The sequence below is a fragment of the Mesoplodon bidens genome (genome assembly GCF_964165515.1).
Source record: "Mesoplodon bidens genome assembly, contig: HAP1_SCAFFOLD_224, whole genome shotgun sequence".
NCBI lineage: Eukaryota > Metazoa > Chordata > Mammalia > Artiodactyla > Ziphiidae > Mesoplodon > Mesoplodon bidens.
In genome coordinates this window covers 347,851-375,191 of record NW_027671696.1, presented here as the reverse complement: position 1 = coordinate 375,191, position 27,341 = coordinate 347,851, and the positions used below count along the sequence as shown (strand labels likewise).

Genomic DNA, 27,341 nt, shown 5'->3' with positions numbered 1-27,341 from the left:
TCGCCGCCGGCGCCGCGCCCCGCCCCCGCGCCCCGCCCCCGCGCGCCCCCCGGCCCGGGCCCGCTCGCGGCCGGGTCGGCGGGGCGGGGCGGGCGGCGGGCGGGGGCGCGCGGGGAGGGGCGGGGCGCGGCGCCGGCAGGGCCGGGACATGTAGTCCGCGCGCCACGGCCTCTCCTGGGCGGCCCCGGCGCGGGCCCGGCCGCGGACTACGACTCCCGCCAGGCGCCGCGGCGCAGCGCATGAGCCCTGCTCGGCTCCGGCGCGTCTATTATGCTGCCGGGGCCGGCGAGCCAAAGAGGAGCCGGCCGCGCGGGCCGGGAGGGGACGGCCGCCGGAGCCGCCGAGGCCAAGTACGCCTTTCTCTTGCTTCCTTGCGCGCGCGGACCGGCGGGCGGCGCGGGTGGCGGCGGGCCGGGCGGCGCGGGTGGCGGCGGGCCGGGCGGGGCGGGGAGCGCGGCCCCGTACACCCCGCGCAGGCCTCCGGCGCGTCCGGGGAGCCGGGCGCCCGGGACGCCGTCGCCGCCTCCGCCTTTGTGCGCGGCCACGATGCAACAAAGCGCGGCGGCGGCCCGGGGTCGCGACGGCGGCGGCGGCGGCGCGGGCCCCCTCCCCTCTGCCCGCGCCCTCCCGGCCGCCCGCGTCCCGGGCTCGGGGGCGTCGCCGCGGCCGGGGCGCGCAGCCCAGAGTTGGCACGGCCTGCGCGCCCCGCGCCAGCGATCTCCCGCGCGCCCTCCCTCACGGAAAGGATTTTTTCCCCCTTTCTTCCGCCCGCCATCTTTCGAAGGGGGGATCGGGGCGGATGTGGAGGGGAAGGTGCGCTTCGGCGCCACTTTCCCCGCGCCCCGTTCCCCGCGCCCGTCCCGCCCGTCCTGGCTCCTGGCCGCGGGGCTCACGCGGGGGCCGTCGCCGCGGCTGGGGCGGGGGGCGAGGCCGGGCCAGGGAGCGGGCGGCGTGGCGTGGAGGCCGCTTTCTCCAGAGTTAGGGGCCCGAGCTGACTTTGAGCCCTTTGGAGTTGCTGGGTCGTTGCAGCGCGGCCAAGAGGAGACCCAGTTCCCGTTTTGAAATCAGCCCGAAAAGCGCTTAATCCGGGCAAGGCTGAGTTGCGGGAGGAGCGGGGGTGCGTGCCCTCCTTCCCATTCAGGGTGGGCCGCGGCCTGACAGCACGGCACAAGCCCATCGGGGAGAAGTGCCCACCCCAAACCTCACTCGGCCCCCCGGCCCTCGTGGACTCCCCGTGAATAAAGCTGGGGCTCGGGGGAGTCCTCTTCCTCCACCGGTTGCTCATCCGGGGGCAGGCCGGGGTGGAGGTCTTGGGCCGCCTCCTTTCCCTCGGGGCTAGGGGGCAGTTTTGGAAAGATGAAAGTGGGGGCACGGAACCGGTCCGCCTGGAGACCCACGTGGGGCGGTCCGGTGGTCCATCCTGAGGGTTCCCGCAATTGGGCCCAGTCCCTGACCATTCTGCGATCCTTCATTTTGGCTGAAAGCTTTCTACCCAGAAGTGCATGACTGGGGCTGCCCCCGTGTGTTCCCTGGGTTGTGGCTGCAGAGTTAATGGGGAGGTGGTATTGGGTATCAGTGGGCAAACTGGCTGGAGGGCGGAAGGCAAGTAAATGAAGGAGTCGCTCTGGCCCCTCCTCCTCGTGCCCCCCCCACAAGTGAAGACGAAGAAGAAAGTTTTTGTTTGTTTGTTTGTTTTTCTTTTTTAATCCTGCTTTTGTAGGCTTTCCTCCTGACTCTTTCTTTAAATAGGGGTTCTTTTCCTGGGTCCATGGAGTGGCCCTGGGGAGATCCTGAAATCTACGCAAAGTTGCCTGGGCGGCATGTCTCCTGGGGGAGTAGTTGGCTTTCAAGGGTATCAAGAAAAGGCCTGAACCCGTGCAAGGCTGTCTTCAGGAGTTAGGGACCTCCTTCCCTCCCTCCCTCCCTCCCTCCCCCCCTCCCCCCCTTCCCTCCTCCCCACCTCCCTCCGTCCTCTGGCAGCCCTGAGTGCGGCCTCTCATTTGCAAATAAAGCTCTGTGTTTGCCCTTTTCTGTCTTGAGGCCTTGATGTGTGCTGGTGGTTACAGATCGGGAGAGATAGGGCATACGGCATCTGGGGCGGGCGGTGTGGGCCATTTCGCTTTGACCTTTCTGGTAACCTCGGGGGCCCCAGGACTCTGGAATCCCGCCCCAAGCAGCTTCTCAGAAGCTTCGATCCAGTCCCAGCCCTGCCACGGGGACGTCCGGGGAGGAGGGACGGGCAGCACCAGGTCAATTTTTGTTTTGTTTTTAGAAAGTGGAGTAATTGCTTTCTCTCCACCCCAGCCCGCGCGTGCTTGGGAAGTGAGCTCTGAATAAAGGGAGAGGATTTGTAATTATTCTGCTCCTGCCTGCCTGGCCCAGCAGAGTGGTCACGGGCAGAAAGTGAAAGTGGGGGGTGGTGGCGGGGTAAAAAGTGAACCGCCTACCGCCCGCCGCAGCCGGCGGCTGCTCCTGCGCCCTCTGCCTCCAGGCTGGCGAGTTGCCAGCTGCCCGAGCCCTGCGCCGGGCAAGCGGCGAGGCGCACGGCCATTTCCTGGTTCTCGGCGGCAGAGCTTTCTCTGGGGAGTGCTGGCCGCGGCCCCGAGTGGAGTGCTTGGTTCGGGACCAGCAGGCCACCTCCGCGGGCCGGCCCCAGCGTCTGCCTGGCTCTCCGTCCACCGCTGGTGGGCCCTGTTCTCCTCGGGAGAGCGGGTCTCATCCAGTGGGTCCAGGGGGAGCTGGGCCGGGTCGGGAGTGGGGGGGCCCACTGCCCCCCAGCGAGCGGCTGCACCTGGCCGCTTGCTTCAAGCCTCTGTTCAGGTCGCTGGATTTTCGGGGCGGTCGTGTGGGTGGGTGAGTAGCCTGGTCTGCCTTTCCCGTCTCCCCACGTGATGGCCCAGCTGTAAAGTGACGGAACCCCCAGGCAGGGCCCACAGACCCTACATTAGCAGGTCAGTATCTAGTCAGCATTCCTTGCTTCCGAAGGAGACTTTAGTGAATTGTGGCAGAAAGCAGCATCCTGCTTGCTGTATACCTGCCTGCTGGGAACTTGTCAGGGCAGCTCCTGCTTGGGAGCCCGCCCGCCGTCCCACCCGAGGCTCTGCCCCCTGGTTGCAGCAGGTGTCAGAGCAGCGCGCAGCGGCCCGGTGTGCTTGGCTCGGGGCTGCTGGTAGGTGCCCAGGTGATGAGTGGCTTGTTGCACCTCCTCAGCCGCCCCGCCCCGCCCACTGTGAATCCCTTTGGCACCCGCACCCCTGCTCCTGTGGTCCTGCCTCTGAGAAGCACGGGCCTCTTAAAGGCAAAGCGTCAGTTTCTGGATCTGGAGTGGAGATGACGGTTACCTGTGTGGGGGTGTCTGTCCAGAGCCCGGAGACTCTGCTGTGTCAGTGCTGTGGGTGAGTGTTTATTTCTTTTGCCAGGTTTTAACTATCCCACAGGAGAATCAGTTCTCAACCTAACTCCTTTTTTAGGGCCTTTATAACCTCAAGTTAGAACCGGCAGGTGCATTTGGGGGGAAGCCCCCCTCCCTCCCCGCTGCAGTACTGGGAGGACCCCCTCCACCTGCCTCCTGCACCAGAAGGGAACGAGGTGCCTGGGAGAGTCCTTTCGCCGCTGCTTGGGAACTGCCACTTGGGAGCGGGGTTGGGGGGGCTTCAGGTGCCCCAGTGGGGTTTTTCTGCCAGTGCTGGAAGCTGGGCTTGGTGACCCGTGTGGCAGCGTTTCCACAGTGGTGTTCAGGAGTGTGGTCAGGAGAGTGTTTGGGGGGCTGGGGGTACCTGTGTCACAGGTGCCAAACCGTCGTGAGGAGCTGGGGCTCCAGGGTCCCCGCCGAGGTCCCCGGTACATGGGGGCAGGAATGTCCTCGTCTCCTGTGAGGCCGAATGCGCGTCGCGTGGCTGGACCCTCGTGACGCATTATCAGGAGGAGGCGGAGCTTGGGGGCAGCCTGGCCTGACGGTGTCTCAGGGATGAAACTCAGGGGCAAAGGGAAAGGAAAGGCAGGAACGGGGCGCTGCCCAACTCCAAGCCCGCTTGCGCCGTCGGGCAGAGCCGTGGAGGTGCCAGCCCGGTGCTGGAGGCTGCTTGTTAAGAGCTGGGGCCCTGCTGGCTGTGCACCCCAGATAAGGCGCACACCCACCCTGTGCTCTGTTGTTTTAGCTGCCGCCAGGCTGTCCTACGTCTGGGGTGGGGAGACACCAGTGACCGTGTGACTGTCCCCTGGGATGACAGACACTCCCTCCCCACGCCCCACAGGCTGGGAGAGGCCGCAGAATGCCCTTGGTAGGCATGCGAGCACTCGGCTGTGGGAAACGTCCCAGGACGGCGGGCCAGGGTGCCCAGCCCTTGGGAGCCTGAGCTAAGCCTGGTGCTGGTTGCTGGGGCACGGCCGCCTCCCTGTGCTCCGGAATGCATGCCGGTCCCTCTCCAGGGCTTCCAGGCTCCGGACAGCCCTCCCATGGGAGCACCTGCTGTTCTGGAAAGGCGTGGGAATGTGTTTGTGTTGGGCAGGGTGGGGGAGGCGAGAGCCTAACTCAGACCCTGGTTTACGGAGGCTGGACCATCCCATCCTCGGCCCCGCTCTGGGCTGGCGCCGGTGGGCTACCCCTCCTGCCGCTGACCCCGAGGGGCAGCTAGGGGGAGGGGTGGGGAGGGCTGGCTGCCCCTCGACATCAGGATCCGGCAGTGGTCGGGGGCTCCCAGCCTGCTTGCCTGCCGCTGTGCCTCTGGGCTCCGTGGCCTCCCAGGCCCTCTCTGCCTCATGTCCCATCTGTTAGGTGGGGTGATGGGGTCAGAGCTTCCTTCCGAGGGCTTCTCCTTGGGGTCTCAGGTTGAGAGGGACCTGGGGGGACAGCCATTTCCGTGGTCTGGTCTGGGATCCAGTGCCTGGCTGGGGGTTTTCAGGGTTGCTAATGCACAGGCGTCGGGCGTTGAATGGGGGGTGTTCTGTTGGGACAGGCACAGAACACCCCCCGTGGGTGATGACAGCATGCCGAGCCTGGGTGCTCGCAGGGCCGGGTCCCCCTGTAAGTTCATGTGACCCCCTGACCCCTAGCATCCTTTGTGGGACCGACTGACCCAGAGAGGATGGTCCCCCCTTTCCCTCTCCAAGACAAAGTGTGGCGCCGGTCACGCTGTCCTCACTCACTGTGTCCCCTGAGGACCTTCCCCTTCGAGTGGTGGGTCCCTCACCCCCCTCCCAGGAGCCCCATGGAGCTTTACATGCCCCCCCGCCCCCGACACACACACACACACACACACATCACACATCGCTGGTACAGCAGCTTCTTGTGGTTTTTCAGTTGGTTTTTCTTTTGGGTAGCTTGGTTGAAAGGTGGGAGGTGACAGAGCCTCACAGAGGTGACGGGGGGGGGGCGGCTGGCCTGACCCCCGCCGTGAACAGTGAGCCCCACTCAGCAGGGCTGGCGACGCCCACCAGAGCTGGTATCTCGGGTCCACGGTGAGGCCGATGTTCTGGCCAGAAAGGAAACCTTAAGAGGCTGACTTCCCCGAGGGGGGCTGGCAGGCTGGGGAGAAACATGGGGCGTCAGGGAAAACCGGATGGAGAAGGAGGCTTAGGTGCTTGGGTGCCGGGGGTGCAGAGCTGAGAGGACACGGTGGCGTCAGGAATGGGGACCACGGCCGCCGGCCCCTCAGTGGGCCAGGCCGGGTGACTTAGGAGACCCCTCAGGCCTTGGGGTGCTGCAGACGTTCCGTGGGACCGATGGGGTCCCTTGCCGGTGGGGAGCAGAAGTGATCCAGACCGGCGGTGGGCTTGGGGCCCTGGTCGGGGCCAAGGTGCTCCGGGCAGAGCCCCTTCGGGGGCAGCTGTGGTGGCACTGCTTCCTGCCCGGGCAGGGGGTGGTGGCCAGCAGGGCCCAGTGTGCGGAGGGCCCCCGTTCGCCCACCTAACGTCCCCTGGGGCCCCACGGGAGGAGGCAGTGGGCTCCGTCTGTCACTGAAGCCGACCCTGCCTGCACGGATCCTGTTTCCTGAGGCCCGGCTGCCCGGGGGCACAGGAGCTGGGGCGGCGGGCCTGGCCCCTTCCTGCAGCTTGCCGCCCCCTGTCTCTGCGGGATTGTCGCAGGAGCTCCGAGAGGCGGTGGGGGAGTGGTTTTTTTTTAAATAAATTTATTTGTTTTATTTATTTTTGGCTGCGTTGGGTCTTCGTTGCCGCACACGGGCTTCTCATCGTGGTGGCTTCTCTTGTTGCGGAGCACGGTCTCTAGGTGCACGGGCTTCAGTAGTTGTGGCACGCGGGCTCTGTAGTTGTGGCACGTGGGCTCAGTAGTTGTGGCACGCGGGCTCTAGAGCACAGGCTCAGTAGCTGAGGTGCACGGGCTTAGTTGTTCTGCGGCACGTGAGACCTTCCTGGACCGGGGCTCGAACCCGTGTCCCCTGCATTGGCAGGTGGATTCTTTTTTTAAAAAAAAATAAATTTATTTATTTATTTTAATTTTGGCTGCGTTGGGTCTTCGTTGCTGCGCGCGGGCTTTCTCTAGCTGCAGCGAGCAGGGGCTACTCTTTGTTGCGGTGCGTGGGCTTCTCATTGAGGTGGCTTCTCTTGTTGCGGAGCTTGGGCTCTAGGCACACGGGCTTCAGTAGTTGTGGCTCATGGGCTCTAGAGCGCGGGCTTCAGTAGTTGTGGCACATGGGCTTAGTTGCTCCGCAGCATGTGGGATCTTCCCGGACCAGGGCTCGAGCCCGTGTCCTCTGCATTGGCAGGCGGACTCTTAACCACTGCACCACCAGGGAAGCCTGGCGGGCGGATTCTTAACCACCGTGCCACCAGGGAGGTCAGGTAGAGGAGTCTTTGGGTTTGGGTGGACGGCCTTGCTCACAGCCTGGCTCTGCTTCTGACTGGATGGCCTCGTGCCCCTTGATCTCTGAGCCTCTGCCCCCCCACCTGGAAAGTGCAGCCCACGTGACCCCCACTGACGCCAGGATGGGGCCCAGGGAGTTGGGGCCGTGTAGCGTGGTGCCCCCCAGGGGTACCTGACTCACCTGACCCCTGAGCCACGCGACTCAGGAAGGCTGTTCTCGTTTCCCGCAGGGCTAGTGGGTCTGAGCAGGGCAAGAATGGAGGCGGAGGGAGCGCAGGCCCTGCCCCTCCCCGCCCCCCGCCCCAGGATGGAGGAGTCAGTCCCTGGCTTTTTTCCTACCTCTGACCACCCCTCTGAATGTCAGCACCCCCTACAAGCCTCCCCTCCTTCCTGAACCTGGCTCAGGACTTCCCTCTTCAGGCCCAACGCCCTCCAACCTAGGAGCCTCCTGAGGACCCCCTCCACCTGCCTCCTCCTCTGACCCCCAGCCTCATCCCCGCCCCCGTGGCTGGAGGCCCTTCCCCTGATGCTGGTGAGTGAGGCTCCTTCTGCCCTTCCGTCCGGCACCCTCCATCTAGCATCCCCCCAACACCTATCGGGGTCCAGGCTGCCCCGGCGTGCCCTCCTCTGCCTGCTGTGGTCCTGTCTGTGGCAGGAGGGCTGGAGCTGCTGCTGCTGCATTTTCAGGGTGTTTCCCACAGTGGCACCTGGACAGAGGTCCCCACTCTCTCCTTGTTTGTCCAGGACGCTGAATAGCCCTGGTGTCCAGGCTCCTCTGATGTGTCCCTCTGGGCTGAGCGAGCCTACAGGGGCCGGTTCTCTGCATTTTCTTTCGGATTCCAGTTCCCCAGGGGGGAATGAGGTGGGCCCCAGGGGATGAGTCCAAGGGCGGGGAGATGGCCATGACCTCCGGGTCCGCCTGCCCCAGAGCCGGGGACTCTCGGGTCCCCCTCCCCCGCTCTGCAGCCAGGTGTGTCCAGCTCAGAGTCCCTCACGGAGTGGCGAGTGTGTGACTCCGGAGGGTGGGGTGACCGGCCCGTGTCCCCCGCCTGCCGCTGGCCGGCCATTTGGCTTTCTGGATGCTTCTTCAGGATCCCGCCAAAACCCCCGTCTCTGGGTTTTCTCTTGCTGTTCAAGGGCTTTTGTGGTTTGTCTGAGCATTTCCTCTCTGGGCGGTTTCAGATCCTCTCGCTTCGAGGGAAGGTTGTCTTCATTCTGACCTTCACCCCGTTTGTGGTGCCGCCTCCCGCCCCGTCGGGCAGCCCCGGGAGGTGGGGGTGGGGGGGGATTCTCCGAGCCTCGCTTTCCCGTCTGAGGAGTGGGGCCCCGTCCCTGCCCTCGGCCTGGGTGTCCCCGCGCGGTGCGCACCACCAGCCGGGCCAGCGGATCCTCAAGGCTCCTTTCCAAACCCCACCTCCTAGAAGGCTGGTTTCCAGCCCGGCCAGTGTGGAGCGGGCCCGGTGGGCTGTGACGCCGGTGAGATCGGGCTGCACGTCTTTGCCCGCAGGAGATGAGACACCCCCGTCCCGCTGGGGGCTGGGGGGTGGTGCAGGTGAGACTTGGTAGCCTGCAGGTTTTATACATCTGGGTTTAGGGCGCTGGGCTGTGTCACCTGCACTGCCCCACCCGGTCCCGGGTTATCCTGCCTGAGTCCATCTCCCCCCACCCCCCCACCTGTAGTCCTTTTCCCTGCCAGGCGGGGTGGGGGGGACAAGGAGTAGGGTCATGTCCCCCAAATATCGCTGTTGCTGTGGTGGTGGGCAGTGCAGGGTCCTGAGCACCCAGGGAAAGGGGGCATCACCCTCTTCTTGTGGTGGGGCAGGGGCTTTCCAGTGTGGCCAGTCGAGAGACAGCAGAGGCCCCCAGGGTGCTCATCTTCTGCCACGAGCACCCCTGCTCCGTCCTGTCCCCTCCAGACCCCCGCTCATTTCAGCCCCCTTCCCACCTCCCCGTTATCACGAAGCAAGCTCCAGGCACATTTCCTTCGTAAGACGTTTGGTGCCCGCGTCTAAAAGACAAGGGCTTTTTAAGAGTTATAAAAAGCCACAGCACCACCGTCAACCCCAGAGCGTTGACGTTGGATCCCAAAGATGGTCAGAGAGACAGTGTTGAAGTAAATGCCTCTTGCCTCACTGCCCGGCAGGTGTTTCTCACAAACTGGCCCAGGGCAGGCACTGGGGTCGGGCGCCACCACCTCGTCTGCCCCGGCCATCCTCCCCCCAGGCCACGTGGGGGCCGGGAGGGGTCCCGGGCTGGGCGGAGGATCCGACCCCCGTGATGGGCTGCCTTCCTCCGTTCCAGCTGTGACCCCAGAACACTACTCTGGGGGGTGAGCTTTTCTCCTGATTCTTTTGCGATGAAAGCTGACCCTTGACAGCTGATACAAGGCTGTCTGTGGTCCTTTTTTACTCTTAGACTGAACATTTGTGTGTTTCCCTGCAGAATGTCGTGTCTGATTTGGTATGTTATCTCAGACCCAGGGGGCTGGGGGTGTCTCTGGGAGACCCCCTCCCCCTGCCCCACGGAATGGTGCACTCGCTGGGTTCTGAGACCGGAAAGGTTCACTCAGGACACGCCTGGCTCGGGGAGAGTGGCTGTCAGGCTCTGGCCTGTCCCATGAGGCCGGGGGGCGGTGTTTGCTCCCCCTGTTCCCAGCGGGCGATTCCTTCTCGTGTCCGAGTGCTGGAGAGGGGATGTCAGGTGTTCCCGGGGCTCACGGGCTGTCCCAGGAGGGTGGGCGTCTGTGGGGGCTTTGCTCCTGCCCCCAGGGGGCAGCTCGACAGTGTGGTGAGAGCCTGAGCTGACACGCCACCTGTGAGCTCTGGGTGCCACGGGCTGACTGGGGGACCCGGGGTGGGGTCCCAGCCGGACCTTCCGTCTGCTCCTTCTGTGGCCCCTCGTGGTGTCTCCGCCCAGCCTCAATGGCTTGAAACATGGGAACAGGCCGGACCCTTCTGGTACCCACCCCCTGCTCTGAATTTGCCTTGTTTCCCTTGATTTGGGGGCCTGTGGGCACCCCACTGGGATTCCCTCGAGGAGGAGGTCTGGCGGCCCCCATGGCAACTTTGGGTCCCCAGCTGGTGAGGCCTGGTGGGCAGGGTGACCAGGCCTCTCTCCTGGGTGGGGCCTGGCATGGCCTGTGTTCCCACATGGAGCCTAGGCCTGCTGGGCCGAGGAGACCACGTGAGGGGCCAGCGCCCGCCAGGAGGGGACAGGCCCGGGGGGAGCTGTGGGGAGGAGCAGGACGCTTCCTCGTTCTCCGATGGACAGGCCGCCTCTGTCTGCACCTTTGTCGTCTCCTGCCCGGCTCCCCGGTTCCGGCCAGGGCGCCTCAGCTGGGTGGCCTGTGGTTCCCTGCCAGGACCATGTGGAGTCGGGAAGAGGGTGACGGGCTGCTCCTGGTGCTCTGGGACGTGGCGGCTGGGAGAAGTGGGAAGCTGCATCTGTGTTTTAAACGGATCCATCCCATTGCACAGGCTGGGCCCATCCCAAGTGTGACCTCATTGTGTCTTCATGGCACACAGAGGTGGGTATCTAGGGACCCTCGGGCTCTGTCCCTTTGCTGTGGCTCCTCCCCGCGTGGCTTGGGAACCACGGGCACCTCCTTTTTTCCGCCCGAGGGGCCAGTGTCACCCAGCTCTCTAACCACTCTCCGTGATGTCCCTGGCCTCCCACGTCCTCGTGGGTGGGGAGCCATGCCTCCATCCGTGGGGCTGCGTTGGGGGCACTAGACAGCTGATGGCCATGCTGCCGGGGCTCAGCCAGGAGGGGAGCTGGGATTTGAACCCCAGTGTGGCAGGCCCAAGTGGGCACTCCCCGCCGACCTTCTGCATGGTCCTCGTGTCTGGGGCCCTCTTTGCATCTCTGGCCGGAAGTTAGGATCAGACCAGGGACTTGGAGGGGCACTGCTGGCCTGTGCCTGCCCCCAGGGCTCGCCAGGTAGCCTTGCTGTTGGTTGCAGTGGGGTCACCTGGTTCCTTAGCTGCCCGGCTCCTCCTCTCACCCTGTGTCACCCGTGATGCCAGGAGCCAGTTCGGGGAGGCACGGGGTCCTGGGCTTATGTCCCTGAATCTCCATGTGGGTACGCTCAGGAAAGAGCCCAGGGATGGAGGAGCCTCAGCTTTGTCATCTGTGCGATGGGCCTGGTCACTGACCTCATAGGATCACATGGTGTCTCACCCTCAGCAGAGGTTTGAAGGGCTCTTGGCCGTGGCCGACCACCCAGTGTATTTCTTGGTGCTTCTCCAAGAAGCACGGTGAGAGTCTGTTCCTGTGTGGCTGGGGGACCCTGGGCGTGGGTAGTGGGGGACCCCCCCCCGCAGTCTCCCCTTCCTGGTGTTTCAGACCCCCATGTCCCTCCACACCTCTTGTCCGTTAGTGGTATCGGTTCAGGGCTGAGCCCTGTGAGAGGGTCAGCTGGTAGACGGTTTAAGTTCCAGCTTCTCTCTGGAAGCCGCCTGTGCCTTCCGGTCTCAGAATGTGGCCCTGACCCCTGCCCAGACCGGGAGGCTGACGGACAGCACAGCTGCTGGCGGCGGGGAGCGTGGGCGGCACCCTTGGCGTCCATCCTCGTCCCTCTGCTGCCCCGACAGGTGGGCGCTGAGGGGATTTCTCGGCCTTCCAGGCGACACGGGGGCGGCTGACCGCGCCTCCCACTGGTGGCCCTGCCGAGGGCGAGCCAAGACTTCGGGGGCGTCGCGGCCCCCGGATTTCCCCTGGACGGAGCACACGGGGCTGCCTGGCCTGTCCCCAGACTCTGGGGCAGTGTCCCCAGGCCCAGAGGAAGGGAAACGAGCTCTGAGATGCTTGGCTATGTTTGTACATTTTTCCAAAAGAGAAATCCCTTTACACTTTTCTCTTTTTGCAAAAGTAACACGTTCTTAAAAAGAAAAAAAAAATCCACCGGTTCAGAACCGCCAGCAGAAAGGGAGGAAGCAGCCTTGGGGCCCGTCTGCTGTGGGTGTGAGGTCCTGAGGGCTGGGGGCCTCCATCATCTTCCTGCCCCTCGTGGGAACGTCCTGAGGCGGCGTGTGGCCTTCTGCATTCCCATCCCTGCTCAGCCGGGGTCTGGTTTCCTCGGGGTCGCTGTTGGGTCTGCGGGATTGCGGGACAGGCAAGGCCAGGCTCTCGCTGCGGCTCCGCTTGCCCTGGATGTGCCGGCCCTGAGGTCTGCGCTCCGTGTGAAGGAGTGAAGGCTGTGCCCCAGCAGGGAGCTGCGTGGCCCCTTTACTCCACCCGCCACCCCAGAGGGGACAGCGCGGGGTGACCTGTGCGACCCGTATGTCCCACCGGAGAGGGTCATGCCCAAGTGCCCCGGCTGTCCCTTGCCCGTCTCCTCCCCGGCCACGCAGCCCTTCCCAGGAGATGGGTCCTGGCTCCTGGGATGGAAGGGGCTTGGGGAGGGGGGTGCCCCCCCAACCTCTCACGCTCTAGCTGCCTTTCCTTCCTCCCTGTTGAGCTGGTGCCCAGGCTGCCGGGGACAGAGGACAAGCCAGGCGCCTGCCTCTGCCGTGGGGGGTGCTATGTGGCACCACCTGACAGGGGACACCACGACCCCCGCGGTCATCCGCACGTTCCTGCAGGCTTCTGAGTGCATGGGGGGACCCCCGCCTCGTCCCAGTGGAGGTGCTGGGGGCAACATTCCTGTTTGCAGAGAGGGGGAGGTCCCATTGCCACGTGCCGTCCCCCAGGCCGTGGGGCATCCAGCACCTTTTGCATGTGTCGCCTCTAGACCTCACAGACCCTGCTGGGGTCCCAAGTGTTTCCACACCTCGGGACTCCCTGTGGCCTGGGGTGAACGCTGGCATTCGGTGAGCATGTGCCGGGCCAGGCCCTGGGCTCAGAGCTTAGCCACGCAGTCTGGGACCGCCCGACTCCGCCTCGCAGCCGCCGGGTGCTCACCCCACGACGGGGACGTGTCCTGTGTTTGCTGCAGGCTTCCTGCTCAGCCGCGGGGGTGGGGTAGTCGGTCATTGGCCAGAAGAGGGAGGCAGTGCAGAGGCCAGGCTGAGGGTCCTGACGGCGGCCCCGGCACGTCCCCGCAGAGAGCTGTGTCCATCTGTCCTTGTGCTCGGAGGAGGCCGGTGTGCTGTGTGCCGCCCGTTCCCTGCTCCCTGGACCGTGCAGCAGTAGCGCTGGGTACTGGGTACTGGGCATCTGCCCACCCGCCCCACATCTGGCGGCCCGCAGTGCACCGGGCCGGCATCTAGGGTGGGGGTGTGTGATGGGAACAGGGTGCATCCTCCCCTCACGGATCCCGGGTCCCCCCACGTAGGGAGCCGCTGCAGCCGTCCCGGCAGGACCGTGCGGCGATTGGTACGTGTCCAGCACTGACCCGAGCGCTCTGCGTTGGATCCCTTTAGTCTCACAGAGCCCCGTGTGGACACGGGGACCAGATCCCACGGCTGGCGAAGGGCAGAGCTGGGTTTGCGAACAGGAGCCTGGCCCCGGCATCTGCTGTGCACCCCTGAGCTGCCCGGGCTCCAGGAGGGTCCGGGAGGCCCTGGCGGCCGGTGGCGTTGGGGCAGAGGCGCCAGAGGAGGAGAGGGAGGGAGGGCGCGGGCCTGCGCAGCCACAGCGGCCAGGACAGCGAGACGAGCCACTGGCCAGAGCCGGACAGGCAGTGCGGGTCTGGACAGGAGCCCCGTGTGGGGCAAGGCCGTCGAGGGGAGGGCAGGCCCGTGGGAGGTTCGCAGAGACCCCAGCAGGAGGCGGTGGTGCTGGGCCAGAAGAGGTCAGACCTGCTGGGGGTGGGGCTCGAGGGTGAGCGCTCCGGCGCTTTTCCGTCTGGGGGCCCGGCGGGCACGGCCGCCCTCTGTACGGAGCTGCCCTGGGGGCCAGGGCGCTGCCCCGGGTTGGCAAGACGGGGGCGCATGAGAGGCGCCGCTCGCCCGGGGAGAGCGTGGAGGAGAGGGGCTGCAGGCCCCCAGGACAGCGGGCGGGTGGCCCCTAGGGGTGCTCCAGAGCATTCCTCCGAGGAAGGGCGGGCAAGCGGGGCAGGTTTGCTCGGTGGCGAGATGTGCGCGACGTCTGGTTCGAGTCCTCTTCCCTCTTGGTCGGGGGGCGCTGAGGAGGCGCTGGCTGGGGTTTAACAAGCCGGCATGGGGGGCCCTGGTCTGTACCTCGTGCTGATGACCGTGGTGTAAGCACGCCCACGTGGCACAGCAGGCTGCCGGCAGGACGTCCGTCAGCCAGCTCGAACACTCTCCCAAGTTTTAACGATCTGCTTTCGCAAGTCGTAGAGGGCGTGCTTCCAGCGGCCGACACGCGCTGCTGTGTCCTCCCAAAGGCTGGCCCCCAGGCAGGCCCTGCCACCCAGCCCAACCCGGCTCAGTCCCGTGACAGATGCACATAAATACCTACGGGGTCGCAACGTGCACAGATGCCGCCCGGGTCCAGATTTCGTATGCAGCCCCCAGGGCGTTCTGTGGCCTCAAGTGACATTGGGGCCACTGACTTCCTCCCAAGACGTGGGGTTTTGATATTGGGGGCGGCCCCTTCATCCTTTACGGCACAACATTTTTCTTGGTGCTAGTCGGTCTCCTGGTGACACACGTGGGGCAGTGGCGGCCGCTTCCTTCCCAGCTCCACGCTCAGAACATTCCGAGAGTCGGGGTGTGGCCTTGCAGCCCCTCACTCGCTGAGGCTGCCGGCTCCCATCGCCTTCTCCCACCCCCCTCACCCCGATTGGCCGAGGGCCCAGCCACCATCACAAACCAGAGCCCGTGCTCATGGTTACATTAGAACCTTCATCGGTGGCCTCACTCAGAGGGCCCTTGCCCTGTGTGGTCCACGTGTGCCGGTCCCCGTGTGCCCGTCCACGTCGTAGCCCTCTACGTGTGGATCATTCCCTAAAAAGTTGCGACGGTCAAGAGCAGCAGGCGGCTGGTGGGCAGTGAGCCAACAGGGGCCCCCACCTGCACGGCCGCCGCCCCGCCTGCCCAGGTGGCACCTGCTGGCATTCTGTCCCGTCACCTGTGTCTCTCCCTGCCCCAGCCTGAGGGCAGCAGTGGGTGAGTGGTTCTCTGACAGGTGAGGGTTGGCCTGACCGGGGGCAGCGCGCCAACGTGGCCTCACACGCCCGCGCGGCTGTGCTCGGGGACCCAGGCGAGATGGAGGGGCCTGGGGTGACCGGCCGTTCCCTGCTGTCCCTCCTCCCCCGCAGGTGCTGCCTGGCTGGGCCCAGACATGGGATGTCGCACCTCGGCGGGGAGCACAGAGGAAGCCAGGGCCTCGCCGAGCTGCTGCCGTGACGGCCAGTGAGCGAGCAGCCGGAGGATGTCCACCACGACGACGGTCGCCCCTGCGGGGATCCCGGCGGTCCCGGGCCCCGTGAACCCGCCCCCGCCGGAGGTCTCCAACCCCTCCAAGCCTGGCCGCAAGACCAACCAGCTGCAGTACATGCAGAACGTGGTGGTGAAGACGCTCTGGAAACACCAGTTCGCTTGGCCCTTCTACCAGCCCGTGGACGCCATCAAGCTGAACCTGCCCGTGAGTGGCCCCCTACCCGCCGCCCCTGCCCCTCCGCGGGCCCGACTCCTGGGAGGACGGCCCCCCTGGTCTTGGCAGAGATGGTGCCTGGAGGCGGCTGGTCCTGATAAGCCAGGCACAGCTCAGGACCCACAATGACCAAGTAGCAGAGAGGATACTTAGGCGAGTGGGGCAATGGAGGGCGGCTGCCCAGGTGCGGGAAGCGGGGAGAACCCGTGGCCTGTGGGGGGATGAAGGGGGAGCCGGCGATGGGGCTGAGGCCTAGAGGCTCACCTGTGTCTTCATCCTGTGCCCGGCACTGTCCTGCAGAATGACGCGTCCACACCTGAAACCCTGTGCTCGAGAGGGGTGTGGCCCACTTTCCCAGGGTTAGCGCCTCAGCTGCATGCCCGGTGCCGACCTGACCATCTGACGGCTTTCTCTTTTGGACCCAAGTAGAGAGCCCCTGAGTCCTGTGAGGGGAAGCCCTGGGCCAGCGCTTGGCGGCCTGGGTCCTGGGCCAGCTTGGCCCCCGGGCCCTGTGGGCCCCCAAGTGAAGTTTGGAATCTGGGGAGGGGTCTCAGCCCCACCTCCGGAGCCTAGAACAGCTCTGGGCTCTGCCCCAGCTCTGTGGGTCTGTGCGTCCACACAGGACCCTGCTTAGGCCAGGGGCTTGGCAGGGATTATGCTGGCCGAGCGCTCGCCCCAGACCTCACGCCCACCTGCCCTCAGGTGAACAGAAACTTGGGTCCAGCCCTAGTACCCAGATCCCTGAGGAGACTGTCTCCTGCACGATCTCTGTACTTGGGAATCGCAAAAGTCGTCATGAATTTGAATCCAACAGTAACACCCCTGAAAATCTCTTTCTTAGGATTATCATAAGATAATTAAAAACCCAATGGATATGGGAACTATTAAGAAGAGACTGGAGAATAATTATTACTGGAGCGCGAGTGAATATATGCAGGACTTCAACACCATGTTTACAAATTGTTATATTTATAACAAGGTAAGAAGACGGTGTGGCGTGGGCCCTGCACGCCCCTGTGAGCTGCCCCCGGCCCGGGGAGGCCTGGGGTGGAGGGCCAGCCTGGGGTTGGCCGGTGCCCGCCGGGCTGGGCACTTTGCACAGCTCTCAGACAGGCCCAGGGTGCATCCCAGCCTCGCACTCAGCCCTTGTCTGGCCGCGATCCCCTTGTGCGGGCCCCACAGGCCACGCGTTTGAGCGGTCGCCTTGTGTGTGGACTGCCCTCCCCCCCGGCCCCGTCCCCTGCTCCAAGGAGGGAACATTAAAACAGCCTTTTTTTGGAGGGTGTTGATACATACCAGACGCTTTAAAAAGTCCACACGCTTGGACCTTTTTTCCTCCGTGGGACGGGATGAAGGGTGGTTTTTATCCTTTGTGTTTTTTGAATTCTTCCAAGAGTTTCCACGTTAAAATATATTATTTTTGCCTCCCTCCTGCCCTGCCACATCCCTTCACAGCTTTCTAAATAAATATTTTTCTTGAGCAACCACCATGTGTTTGTCTGCTGCAGACACTCGGCTCATTTCCAGCAGGTAACCTTGCCTCTCCTGTGTCTTCAGCCCACAGATGACATAGTGCTCATGGCCCAAGCCTTAGAGAAGATTTTTCTGCAGAAAGTGGCCCAGATGCCCCAGGAGGAAGTTGAGTTATTACCCCCTGCTCCAAAGGGCAAAGGCCGGAAACCAGCTTCGGGAACCCAGAGTGCAGGTAAAGGGGTGGATCGTGCAGTCCTCTCCACCTCTGGCAGATGGGCAGGGTGCCGATGACAGCGTATCTTCTGAGGGTCCCTCCGCCCCTCTGGGCTCCGTTTTCCTGACCCACTCTGCAAGGTTGGGTCAGTGATGACCAGAGCTCCGGGCACCGGGCCTCTGCTGTGTGTGGCCTGCAGGCCTGGTGACCTTTGCTCCGGGCAGGGATCGTGCTCCTGCTGTGTTCCTGCGCTGCCCATCTCCCACCCCCCTCACCCCCCAGCTCTGAGGACACCTCTTCTGGAAGCCACACTGTCCCTTTGTCCCCTCTGAGGAATTTGCCTCTTCAGCATGCTTTGTGTTCTCTGTGGCCTGTCAGGGAGCGGTGGGGGTTAGGGTCAGCACGGGGGGTGACCTTACCTGGTCCGGGAACCTGGAGCAAAGGTGCACCCCGATGGTGAGCTTCCTGGGCGGCCCAGCCCTCCAGAGAGGCCAGGGTGTTTCACACTCACAGACGGGGCTGAGGCTGGTTACCTGTGGAACCCGAGTCAACCCCCTGGCTCTTCCTTCCGGGCTGTGCGCTTTGTCCTGGCTCACTCATTTGGACCACGGAGGCAGCCACGATGAGAGCCAGGGTCTCGGCAGGAGGGGCTCCGCTGGCACCCGGCAGGCCCTGGCTGGAGGGGATGGTCCCGGCAACGTCCAGAAGCATCGCTGGTGGAGCCGGGTCAGTTCAGCCTCCTTTCCTTTGTCCTCAAGGTACGCAGCAAGTGGCGGCCGTGTCCTCTGTCTCCCCGGCCACCCCCTTCCAGAGCGTCCCCCCCACGGTCTCCCAGACGCCCGTCATTGCTGCCACCCCTGTGCCAACCATCACTGCAAACGTCACGTCAACCCCTGTCCCCCCGGCTGCCGCCCCGCCCCCGCCCGCGACGCCCATCATCCCCGTGGTCCCTCCCACGCCGCCCGTCGTCAAGGTGAGCTTCCCCCGGGGGCATCCTGGACGCAGGCGGGTGCGGGGCGGGCAGGAGGGCGCTCCGCCGCTTTCCCCTGGCACCGACCGCTCGTCGGGCGTTGGGCGTATGTGCCTTTGGACGGGTCCCCTCCCCCGCCACGCCCACGAGGTGGGCCACGGTTCCTGACACCGACAAGGAGCCCGAGGCTCGGAGCGGCAGGTCACACAGCTGGTGAGGGCGGCTGCGCTTGAGCCCCAGCTTCGCCGGCCTTTGCAGGGCGTGGGCCGAGGCGGGGGGTGCAGAAAGGAGGGGCGTCCCGGCCCTCGCCGCCCGCGCTTGCGCTCGGATTGCCTGGGCGTGGGGAGGGCGGTGGCGGCCTCCGCCCGCTCCTCGCGGCCGCCATGAGTGTGCGCGCACGTCCCTCCCCCGGCTCCCTGGGGGCTTTCCACGGCCGGGCCTGGGCTCCGAGCGGGCGCTCCCCGCGAGATCCGGGGCCAGCGAGGACGGCTGAGTCTCCTGCTCTGAGCAGGCCCCCGCGCCGGCCACTGATGTGTATCGTCTTCTCCGATTTGACCCTCACAGCGAGCGACCCTCTGGGGCAGGCAGTATTTCCCCCATCTTACAGATGAGGAAGCAGGCGCTCAGAGGGGTTAAATGGCTCCCCCAAGGTAAAATGCCATCTCCATCGCTTTCCTCTCCCCCGTGGCCTTCACTGCCTGTACTCGGGCGGCGCCTGGCCCGGCCGCCTCACTCAGCTCCCGGCTGTCTTGGAGCATGTCCCGTCTGCCATGGCCCAATGAGCCCCCGGGCCCCGTGGCACCTGCTTGGCCTCCGTGGGCGCCCGTGAAGTGTGTGTGGGTGGCTGGCTCGTGCCCGCCAGCCTGGGGGCAGCGGCTTGGCTGGGGCGGCGACTTTGGTGGCGCTCAGACGGCAGACCCCCGTGAGGCCGGCGGCCCAGGTGCGCCTGGCTCCCAGGGGCTGCTCCGTCCGCCCGAGCTGAGGGGAGGGGAGCCCCCCGGGCTGGCCTCGGGGTCACAGCGACCCTGGCCACCCAGGCACGAAACACGCTTTCATGCACTGGACACACCCACCAAGTGCTCGTTGGTCATTTCAGTGTTTCCTCCCCGGTGGGAAGTAGCTCTGTGACGTCTGCTGCCCTCAGGGTCAAGTCCAGCTCTGCCCAGGCACTTAGCCCCCCGGAGTCCTCGGTCCCCAAACTTGTGCTGCTGCTTGTGTTTCCCGGCTGGGCCGCTGCCCCTGCCCCGCCCCCCGCATGCTCCTCCTGCACCCCTCGTCCCGTGGCTGCCACTGTCCTGGGAGCGCCAGCTTTGAGGCCCGCGTCTGGGACGCCCCTCTGGCCTTTGACCAGCGGGGGTCCTCTCGTCCCTGCTGTCCCCAAGCCCCAGCCCCACTTGGCGATGGTCCCAGTCACGGTGCCACCTCGGTTGTGCGAGTCCCTGAGCCGCGGCCCAACCCTGGGCGCGGGCGGGCCGTGTGCTGCATCTCACACTGCTGTGGTGGTGAGCGCCCGCCGTGACGGCGCAGGGCCTGGGGTCTTGGCGGGTGGGCGGGGCCCAGGGACAGCCCGGGGGTAGGTTCGGAGTCCAGCTTCACCACTGCCAGCTGTGTGACCTCGGGTCGGCAACGTGGCCCCTCTGAGCCTCGGCGTCCTGCGTGGCGCGGGGCCCCGGGAGGATGGCCACGGCCATGCATGTCCTCGCTTCGCACGGTGCCCGGCAGCTGGTCCGCGCTCCAGGGGCGCCACCGCAGCGGTTCTGATCCCGGATCCCGGGGCTCACTGTTGTTTTGCTGTCGCAGAAGAAGGGCGTGAAGCGGAAAGCAGACACGACCACGCCCACGACGTCCGCCATCACCGCCAGCCGCAGCGAGTCGCCCCCGCCGCTGTCGGACCCCAAGCAGGCCAAGGTGGTGGCGCGGTGGGAGAGCGGGGGCCGCCCCATCAAGCCACCCAAGAAGGACCTAGAGGATGGCGAGGTGCCCCAGCACGCGGGCAAGAAGGGCCGGCTCTCGGAGCACTTGCGGCACTGCGACAGTATCCTCAGGGAGATGCTGTCCAAGAAGCATGCGGCCTACGCCTGGCCCTTCTACAAGCCAGTGGATGCCGCGGCCCTGGAGCTGCACGACTACCATGACATCGTCAAGCACCCGATGGACCTGAGCACCGTCAAGGTACGCGGGCGGCGAGCCGGCCGGGCCCGCTCCCCGTCTGGGCGGCCCCTGGCATCTGCAGGGCGGCCTGGCGTCCCGAGCGGCTGTCGCGGTGCTGGTGTCTTATGCCAGCCTGGGGGCAGCTCGGTAGGCTTGGGGCATCGCCCGGCTCCCTTGGCCTGCCCTCCAGCAGCACACGGGGCCTCAGGGCCGGCCTGGGGCCCTGGCGTGGGTCTGGCAGGGTCGGGGAGGAAAGTGTGCTCTGCCCTACGCTCACGGGACCGGCAGCTTCCTGGTCATCTGTTCCTCTTGAGCCGGTCTCGTCATCTCGTTCACTTTCATCCCAGTGCGTTTGCAGGTCTTTGTCATAATGTTAGGCAAGGTGGCCCTTTCCCACGGCCCAGCCCCTCCCTGGACAGAAGTGGGCGCTGGAGGGGGTGGTGGTGGAGCTGAGACCAGGAGCCCCGGCCTCCCGATTCCCGCAGCAGGGTCTTCCTGCACTGGGGGCTTCCCCCTTGGCTTTTGTGGGGTTTCCTCCAGGTCAGCTCAGTTGTGTACAAGCAGAGAAGAGCAGGTCTGGGCCAGGCAGAGATGGAGAAAATTCCCCGGCTGGCAGCGGCAGCCTCGAGGGCAGGGGACCCGGGGTCTTCCCTGAGTGCATGCAGGAGGGCTTCCTGAGCCCCCGTCGGGCTTGGGCCCCAGCACGGCTGCCCTTCCTCGGTCTGGATCAGTCTCTGACGGTCTGAGGAACGTCCCTGGCCATTGGACCGTTACCTGGAACGGTAACCCCACAAAAGGGGCAGGTGGTTTCTTTGCACCCATGGGGTCTGGGCCCTGAGCCGCTGGGTTCAGTCATTCTGCCTCGAGTACCTGTCTGGGGCGGACTCTCCTTAATGGAAGTCTTTCTCCCCGCCAAGGGACAGGACAGACCTGGCCACCTAGGGCAGTGGTTCCCGGGGAACTGGCTGAGTCAGGAGGGCCTGGCTGGGCTGGGTGACTGAGCAGCTTCGTCACCTTCTCTGATCCTCCTCCTGACTGCGAGGGCAGGGCTCCGGCTTTCTTGGACTCGCTCAGTGCTGCAGTGGCCCTGCTCCTACTGGGAGCCCAGGGGTGTCAGCTACTTTTCTTTGACTGATTTTTTCTTTTAATTTGTGTGAGTAAGATAGGAACAGAGGGTCAAAAATCCAAGCAAAGCAGAGGTGGGTGGAGAGAAGACCTAACCTCTGGTATCGTTGCCACCCTTTCCAGAGATGTTTCTAGCTAATGGTTTGGTTCCATCTCTCTGGATTAGCTCCTGGCTCAGGCTGGCTCTTTCCAGCAGGTTTTGACTGTGGGGCAGTGGTACTTGGGCTCCCACATGCACCAGGAAAGTGGCCGGCTGTCAGATTAGGGCCAGAGTCTGAGAATCTTACAGAAGTTGAGAGGGTCTCGGGTGCCCATTTCTCCTTCCTGGCTGAGCTACCCCAGACTGGGGAGGCTGTGCAGAGGGCTGGAGCTAGGCAGCCCCAGTGCTGTTGGAAGCTCTCCAGGCGGGGCAGAGGAGGACGGTTTTGTCCTAGGCTGTAGAGTCTGACCACCACCAACCCCTCCATCGAGGCCAGGACTTTGTTAGTCTAGGTGCCGGCGAGGTAGGTGGTTAGGCTCCAGCTCACAGTGTCCTGCTGCAGCAGAGCATGGCCCCCAGCATGAGCGGGCGCCTCATACCCCCGACACGAGGTCCTTGACCGATGAGCTCATATCTGTGTGAACCCGTCTAGGCGTGGGGAGCTCTCTCCCTCGAGAGCCGTTGCCCCGTCTGCCCCGATCTTAGCTGCCACATTGTGGTCCCTGGCTGGCTGCACTTCTGTCCCCACATGCAGAGCCAGTCATCCCGTGCTCCCGGCGGGGCAGTGGGACGACCTGGTGCTCTGTGAAGCAGGCTAGCTAACAGCACCTGAATTCTCAGGGGAGAAAATTAAATGTCTCATTCTGAGGACTGAGTAGCCCCCTAAACTGGTAGAGAGTGACTTTTCACCACAAGTTGCTTACTCCCCACCGGAGCTCCTGCCAATGGGGATATCGGCGTGTGAAAAGTTAGCCGAAACGTAGAGCTGGGGACTTTGGTTGCGGGAGCTGGGACTTTTGGGAGCACCTTTTTCTTTCTCCCAGAGTGTCAGCCTCTCTGTGGGGTCCTGGACCCTCCCCTCCAAGCCCTCGGGGCCACCCTTCCACCTTCTCCCTGGGCTCCCAGACGAGGTTTCGGGCTGGCGGTGGACATGCGGAGGGTCCCGAGGCACAGCGGTGCCCTCACGCCCCGTGGCTTGTGTGTTACAGAAGAAGATGGACAGCCGTGAGTACCCAGACGCACAGGGCTTTGCAGCCGACATCCGGTTGATGTTCTCCAACTGTTACAAGTACAACCCCCCAGACCACGAGGTGGTGGCCATGGCCAGGAAGCTGCAGGTAACCCCAGGTGCTCTGTGTGGGGAGGGATCCCCTGGGCACAGGAGGGATCAGCAGCTCAGGGCAGGTGCCCAGGAAGGACATGGGTGTCGGGGAGGGCATGTCTCCCAGGGGAGGTGTGGGGTCGAGGGGTGGGGTGTCTGGGGACCTAATCCACGGGCACGTTTCCCCTGAGCGGCGGCCAAGTGGCGGCCAGGCCCCGAGCCTGCTCCCCAGGGACGCGATGGCCAAGAGGCCAGTTTCTGCCTCCTGGGAGCTGCAGGCTCAGGTGGGCAGCGGCAAGCAGCTGGGGGCTAGCAGGCATTCTAGCCAGGGCAGAGGCGGAGAGAAGGCAGACACCCGCTGCCCTGCACTTCACCGCGGGCCGAGGGCCCTTTGTCAGGAGCCTGCCTGTGAGGCCCGTGGGCGTCGTAGTGGGGGACGGCTGTTTGTGCAGCCTGTTGCTTTCCCGACCACAAGGCAGATGGCACGTGGGAACAAGGAACAAGGATGTTTTCAAAGACTGGTAGGATCTCTAAAACATTTTTAAAGTACATGTCATTGATAAAGATAAATACTCGAAGGTTGTGTAATACAACAGATTAATCTTTGAGAAGAGTGAATTTATGCTGTTTTGAAAACTATGGCTGGTCAGATTTACTGCCTAATTCTATAAGACGATTTCTCTAAAAAATACACATTATTTCAAACACTTATTGGCTGTGAAATAAGTTAAGGATATTTCAAATGGCTTGTCTGCACAGAAAGGTGAGATGTAGGGAATCACAGAAAGTCGAGGGGAAAATAGGTCAATATATACATTGCTATATGTTGAATTAAGCCTTAGGCCTGCAAAAATGTAGAGGACCTGAGCCTTAGAATCTTACAAGTAAGCTGGAATCTTTAAAAGTTCAAATCTTTATAAGGAAAAAGATTTATTAAAATGAATAATCATGTGTTTTATATGACATCAGAAGATCAAAACAATAAACCCTGAAAACATAGAAAACAGATAAATAAAGATATGAGCAGAACTTAATACAACAGAAAACGTATAAAATTCAGGTGATGTAGTAAGTCTAAAGAATATTTTTGAAAAGATTTAAAAGACACACTTTGATTAAGGAAAACAAAAACATAAGTAAAGAATATACAGAGACAATCAGGACAATGTTATAGCAGAGAATATCTGAAATGCCAGTAAATTTGAACATTTTTGTAAAGTGGACCATTTCCTAGCTCCTAAAGTTTACCAAAACTGACACAAGAGGAAATCATTTAAGGTCATCATGTCTGCCCTTGGCATTCTCGGAACGCCCTTGCCTCAGAATGCAGCATCTGTAGTCCATGGTAACCTGGGGAGAGGGGGCGGGGCTGAGGGCGGTTGGAACACTGCCCTCACTGAGGGAGTGTGTGTGGCCATCTCTGCTGTGACTGAACAAAGGGCAGGGGAGCAGGGGGCCCAAGGCAGGGCCCTCAGAGCCCGGCAGTCCCAGTGGGGTGTCACAAGCATTTAGGACCAGGCCAAAGAGCGCCTTCTTTGTCTGCACAGCTGCCCAAACTCTCACCTTTCCACTCAGGCCGCCATCTTACTTGAAGTGTGTGTGGAACCTGTCCGTGCAGTAAAACTCGCTGCAGAGATAACCATAGGTCTGGGCATCGTAGCTTCCTGCCAGGGGACCGAAGTGTGCAGGCAGATGGGTCACTGGGACACACGCGGAGAGGCTCCTGACCGGGCCACACGCCGCTCACTGCCCCGGCCCCAGATCGGAGGCCGCAAAGCAGCCCTGTCTGAGTCCCTGCCTCTAGAGGAAGTATTGGACCAACACTTGTAGAAAACGGGGTCCTAGCGGGCAACTCATTGGAGGGACACAAATAAATCTTTGCCGACTTTCTGATGAAGCTTACGAGCGTTCACAACTAAGCCTCTTACAATGTCAACTGTTTAGCTAAACATGAGCTCATGATCTAAGTTTACACAATAATGAAGAAATCAGCTACAAGGGGGAGACAATCAGCAAAAACAATCAATACCAGAATTAGATTCCCTAGGCCATCAATCACATGTTGGAATACTCAGGTGCAAGGCAGAAAATATACATAAAACTGGAACTGAAACAAGGAACAAGGATGTTTTCAAAGACTGGTAGGATCTCTAAAACATTTTTAAAGTACATGCCATTGACAAAGCTAAATATTCAAAGTTTGTGTAATACAACAGATTCATCATAGAGAAGAGTGAAATTATGCTGTTTTGAAAACTATGGCATGTCAGATTTTCTGCCTAATTATATAAGAAGATTTCGCTAAAACATACACATTATTTCAAAGACTTATTGGCTGTGAAATAAGTTAAAGGTATTTCAAGTGGCTTGTCTGCAAAGAAAGGTGAGATGTAGGGAAACACAGAAAGTCGAGGGGAAAATAGGTCAATATATACATTGCTATATGTTGAACTAAGCCTTAGGCGAGCAATAATGTAGACGATCTGACCCTTAGAAACTTACAAGTAAGCTGGAATCTTCAAAAGTTCAAATCTTTATAAGTAAAAATATTTATAAAAATGAATAACCAAGTGTTTTAATTGACATCAGAACATCCAAACAATAAACCCTGAGAGAATAGAAAAAAGATAAATAAAGATATGAGCAGAATTTAATACAACAGAAAATGTATAAAATTGAGGTGATTTAGTAAGTCCAAAGAATATTCTTTGAAAAGATTTAAAAGACACACTTTGATTAAGGAGAACAAAAACATTAGTAAACAATATACAGAAAGAATCAGGACAAAGTTATAGCAGAGAATATAGGAAATGCCAGTAAATTTGAATATTTCTGTAAAGTGGACCATTTCCTAGCTCCTAAAGTTTACCAAAACTGACACAAGAGGAAATCATTTAAGATCATCATGTCTGCCCTTGTCATTCTCGGAACGCCCTGGCCTCAGAATGCAGCATCTGTAGTCCATGGTAACCTGCGGGCAGGGGGCGGGGCTGAGGGAGGTTGGAACACTGCCCTCACTGCGGGAGTGGGTGTGGCCATCTCTGCTGTGACTGAACAAAGGCAAGGGAGCAGGGGTCCCACGCAGGGCCCTCAGAGCCCGGCAGGCCCAATGGGGTGTCACAAACATGTAGGCCCAGGCCAAAGGGCGCCTTCTTTGTCTGCACAGCTGCCCAAACACTAACCTTTCCACTCAGCCCGCCCTCATACTTGAAGTGTGTGTGGAACCTGTCCACGCAGTACCCCTCGCTGCACAGCTAACCATAGGTCGGGGCATCGTAGCTTCCTGCCAGGGGACCGAAGTTCGCAGGCAGATGGGTCCCTGGGACACACGCGGTGAGCTTCCTGACCGGGCCATAGGCCGCTCACTGCCCCGGCCCCAGATCGGGGGCCGCAAAGCAGCCCTCTCTGAGTCACTGCCTCTAGAGGAAGTATAGGACCAACACTTGTAGAAAACGGGGTCCTAGCGGGCAACTCATTGGAGGGACACAAATAAATCCTTGCGACTTTCTGATGAAGCTTACGAGCGTTCACACCTAATCCTATTACAAGGTCAGCTGTTTAGCTAAACATGAGCTCATGATCTAAATGTACACAATAATGAAGAAACCAGCTACAAGGGGGAGACAATTAGCAAAAACAATCAATAGCAGAATTAGATTCCCTAGGCCATCCATCACATGTTGGAATAATCAGGTGCAAGGCAGATAATATACATAAAACTGGAACTGAAACAAGGAACAAGGATGTTTTCAAAGTCTGGAAGTATCTCTACAACATTTTTAAAGTACATGTCATTGACAAAGCTAAATACTAAAAGGTTGTGTAATACAACAGATTCATCATAGAGAAGAGTGAATTTATGCTGTTTTGAAAACTCTGGCAGGTCAGATTTTCTGCCTAATTATATAAGAATATTTCGCTAAAAAATACACATTATTTCAAAGACTTATTGGCTGTGAAATAAGTTAAAGGTATTTCAAGTGGCTTGTCTGCAAAGAAAGGTGAGATGTAGGGAATCACAGAAAGTCGAGGGGAAAATAGGTCAATATATACATTGCTATATGGTGAACTAAGCCTTAGGCCCGCAACAATGTAGAGGAACTGACCCTTAGAAACTTACAAGTAAGCAGGAATCTTCAAAAGTTCAAATCTTTATAAGTGAATAGATTTATGAAAATGAATAACCAAGTGTTTTAATTGACATCAGAAGATCAAAACAATAATCCCTGAGAACATAGAAGAAAGATAAATAAAGATATGAGCAGAACTTAATACAACAAAAAACGTATAAAATTCAGGTGATGTAGTAAGTCCAAAGAATATTCTTTGAAAAGATTTAAAAGACACACTTTGATTTAGGAAAACACAAACATAAGTAAAGAATATACAGAAAGAATCAGGACAATGTTACAGCAGAGAATATAGGAAATGCCAGTAAAATAGAACATTTCTGTAAAGTGGACCATTTCCTAGCTCCTAAAGTTTACCAAAACTGACACAAGAGGAAATCATTTAAGGTCATCTTGTCTGCCGTTGTCCTTCTCGGAACGCCCTGGCCTCATAATGCAGCATGTTTAGTCCATGGTAACCTGCGGAGAGGGGTGGGGTGAGGGAGGTTGGAACACAGCCCTCACTGTGGGAGAGGGAGTGGCCATCTCTGCTGTGACTGAACAAAGGGCAGGGGAGCAGTGGCCCATGGCAGGGCCCTCAGAGCCCGGCAGTCCCATTGGGGTGTCACAAGCATTTAGGCACAGGCCGAAGAGCGCCTTCTTTGTCTGCACAGCTGCC

The 27,341-nt window shown here is 61.2% G+C and overlaps 1 protein-coding gene across 1 annotated transcript; it reads left to right on the top strand.

Annotated features, from left to right (window-relative positions):
* Positions 1-254: 254 nt before the first annotated feature.
* LOC308611143 (bromodomain-containing protein 3-like) lies at positions 255-22,866 on the top strand (the record flags this gene model as incomplete). Its single annotated transcript, XM_081260038.1, has 8 exons — positions 255-350; positions 14,985-15,310; positions 16,161-16,298; positions 16,877-17,024; positions 17,765-17,979; positions 19,777-20,148; positions 22,441-22,569; positions 22,786-22,866. The coding sequence occupies exons 2-8, from the start codon at positions 15,098-15,100 to the stop codon at positions 22,864-22,866; spliced, it is 1,296 nt and encodes a 431-aa protein (XP_081116164.1). The 5' UTR covers positions 255-350; positions 14,985-15,097.
* Positions 22,867-27,341: the final 4,475 nt, after the last annotated feature.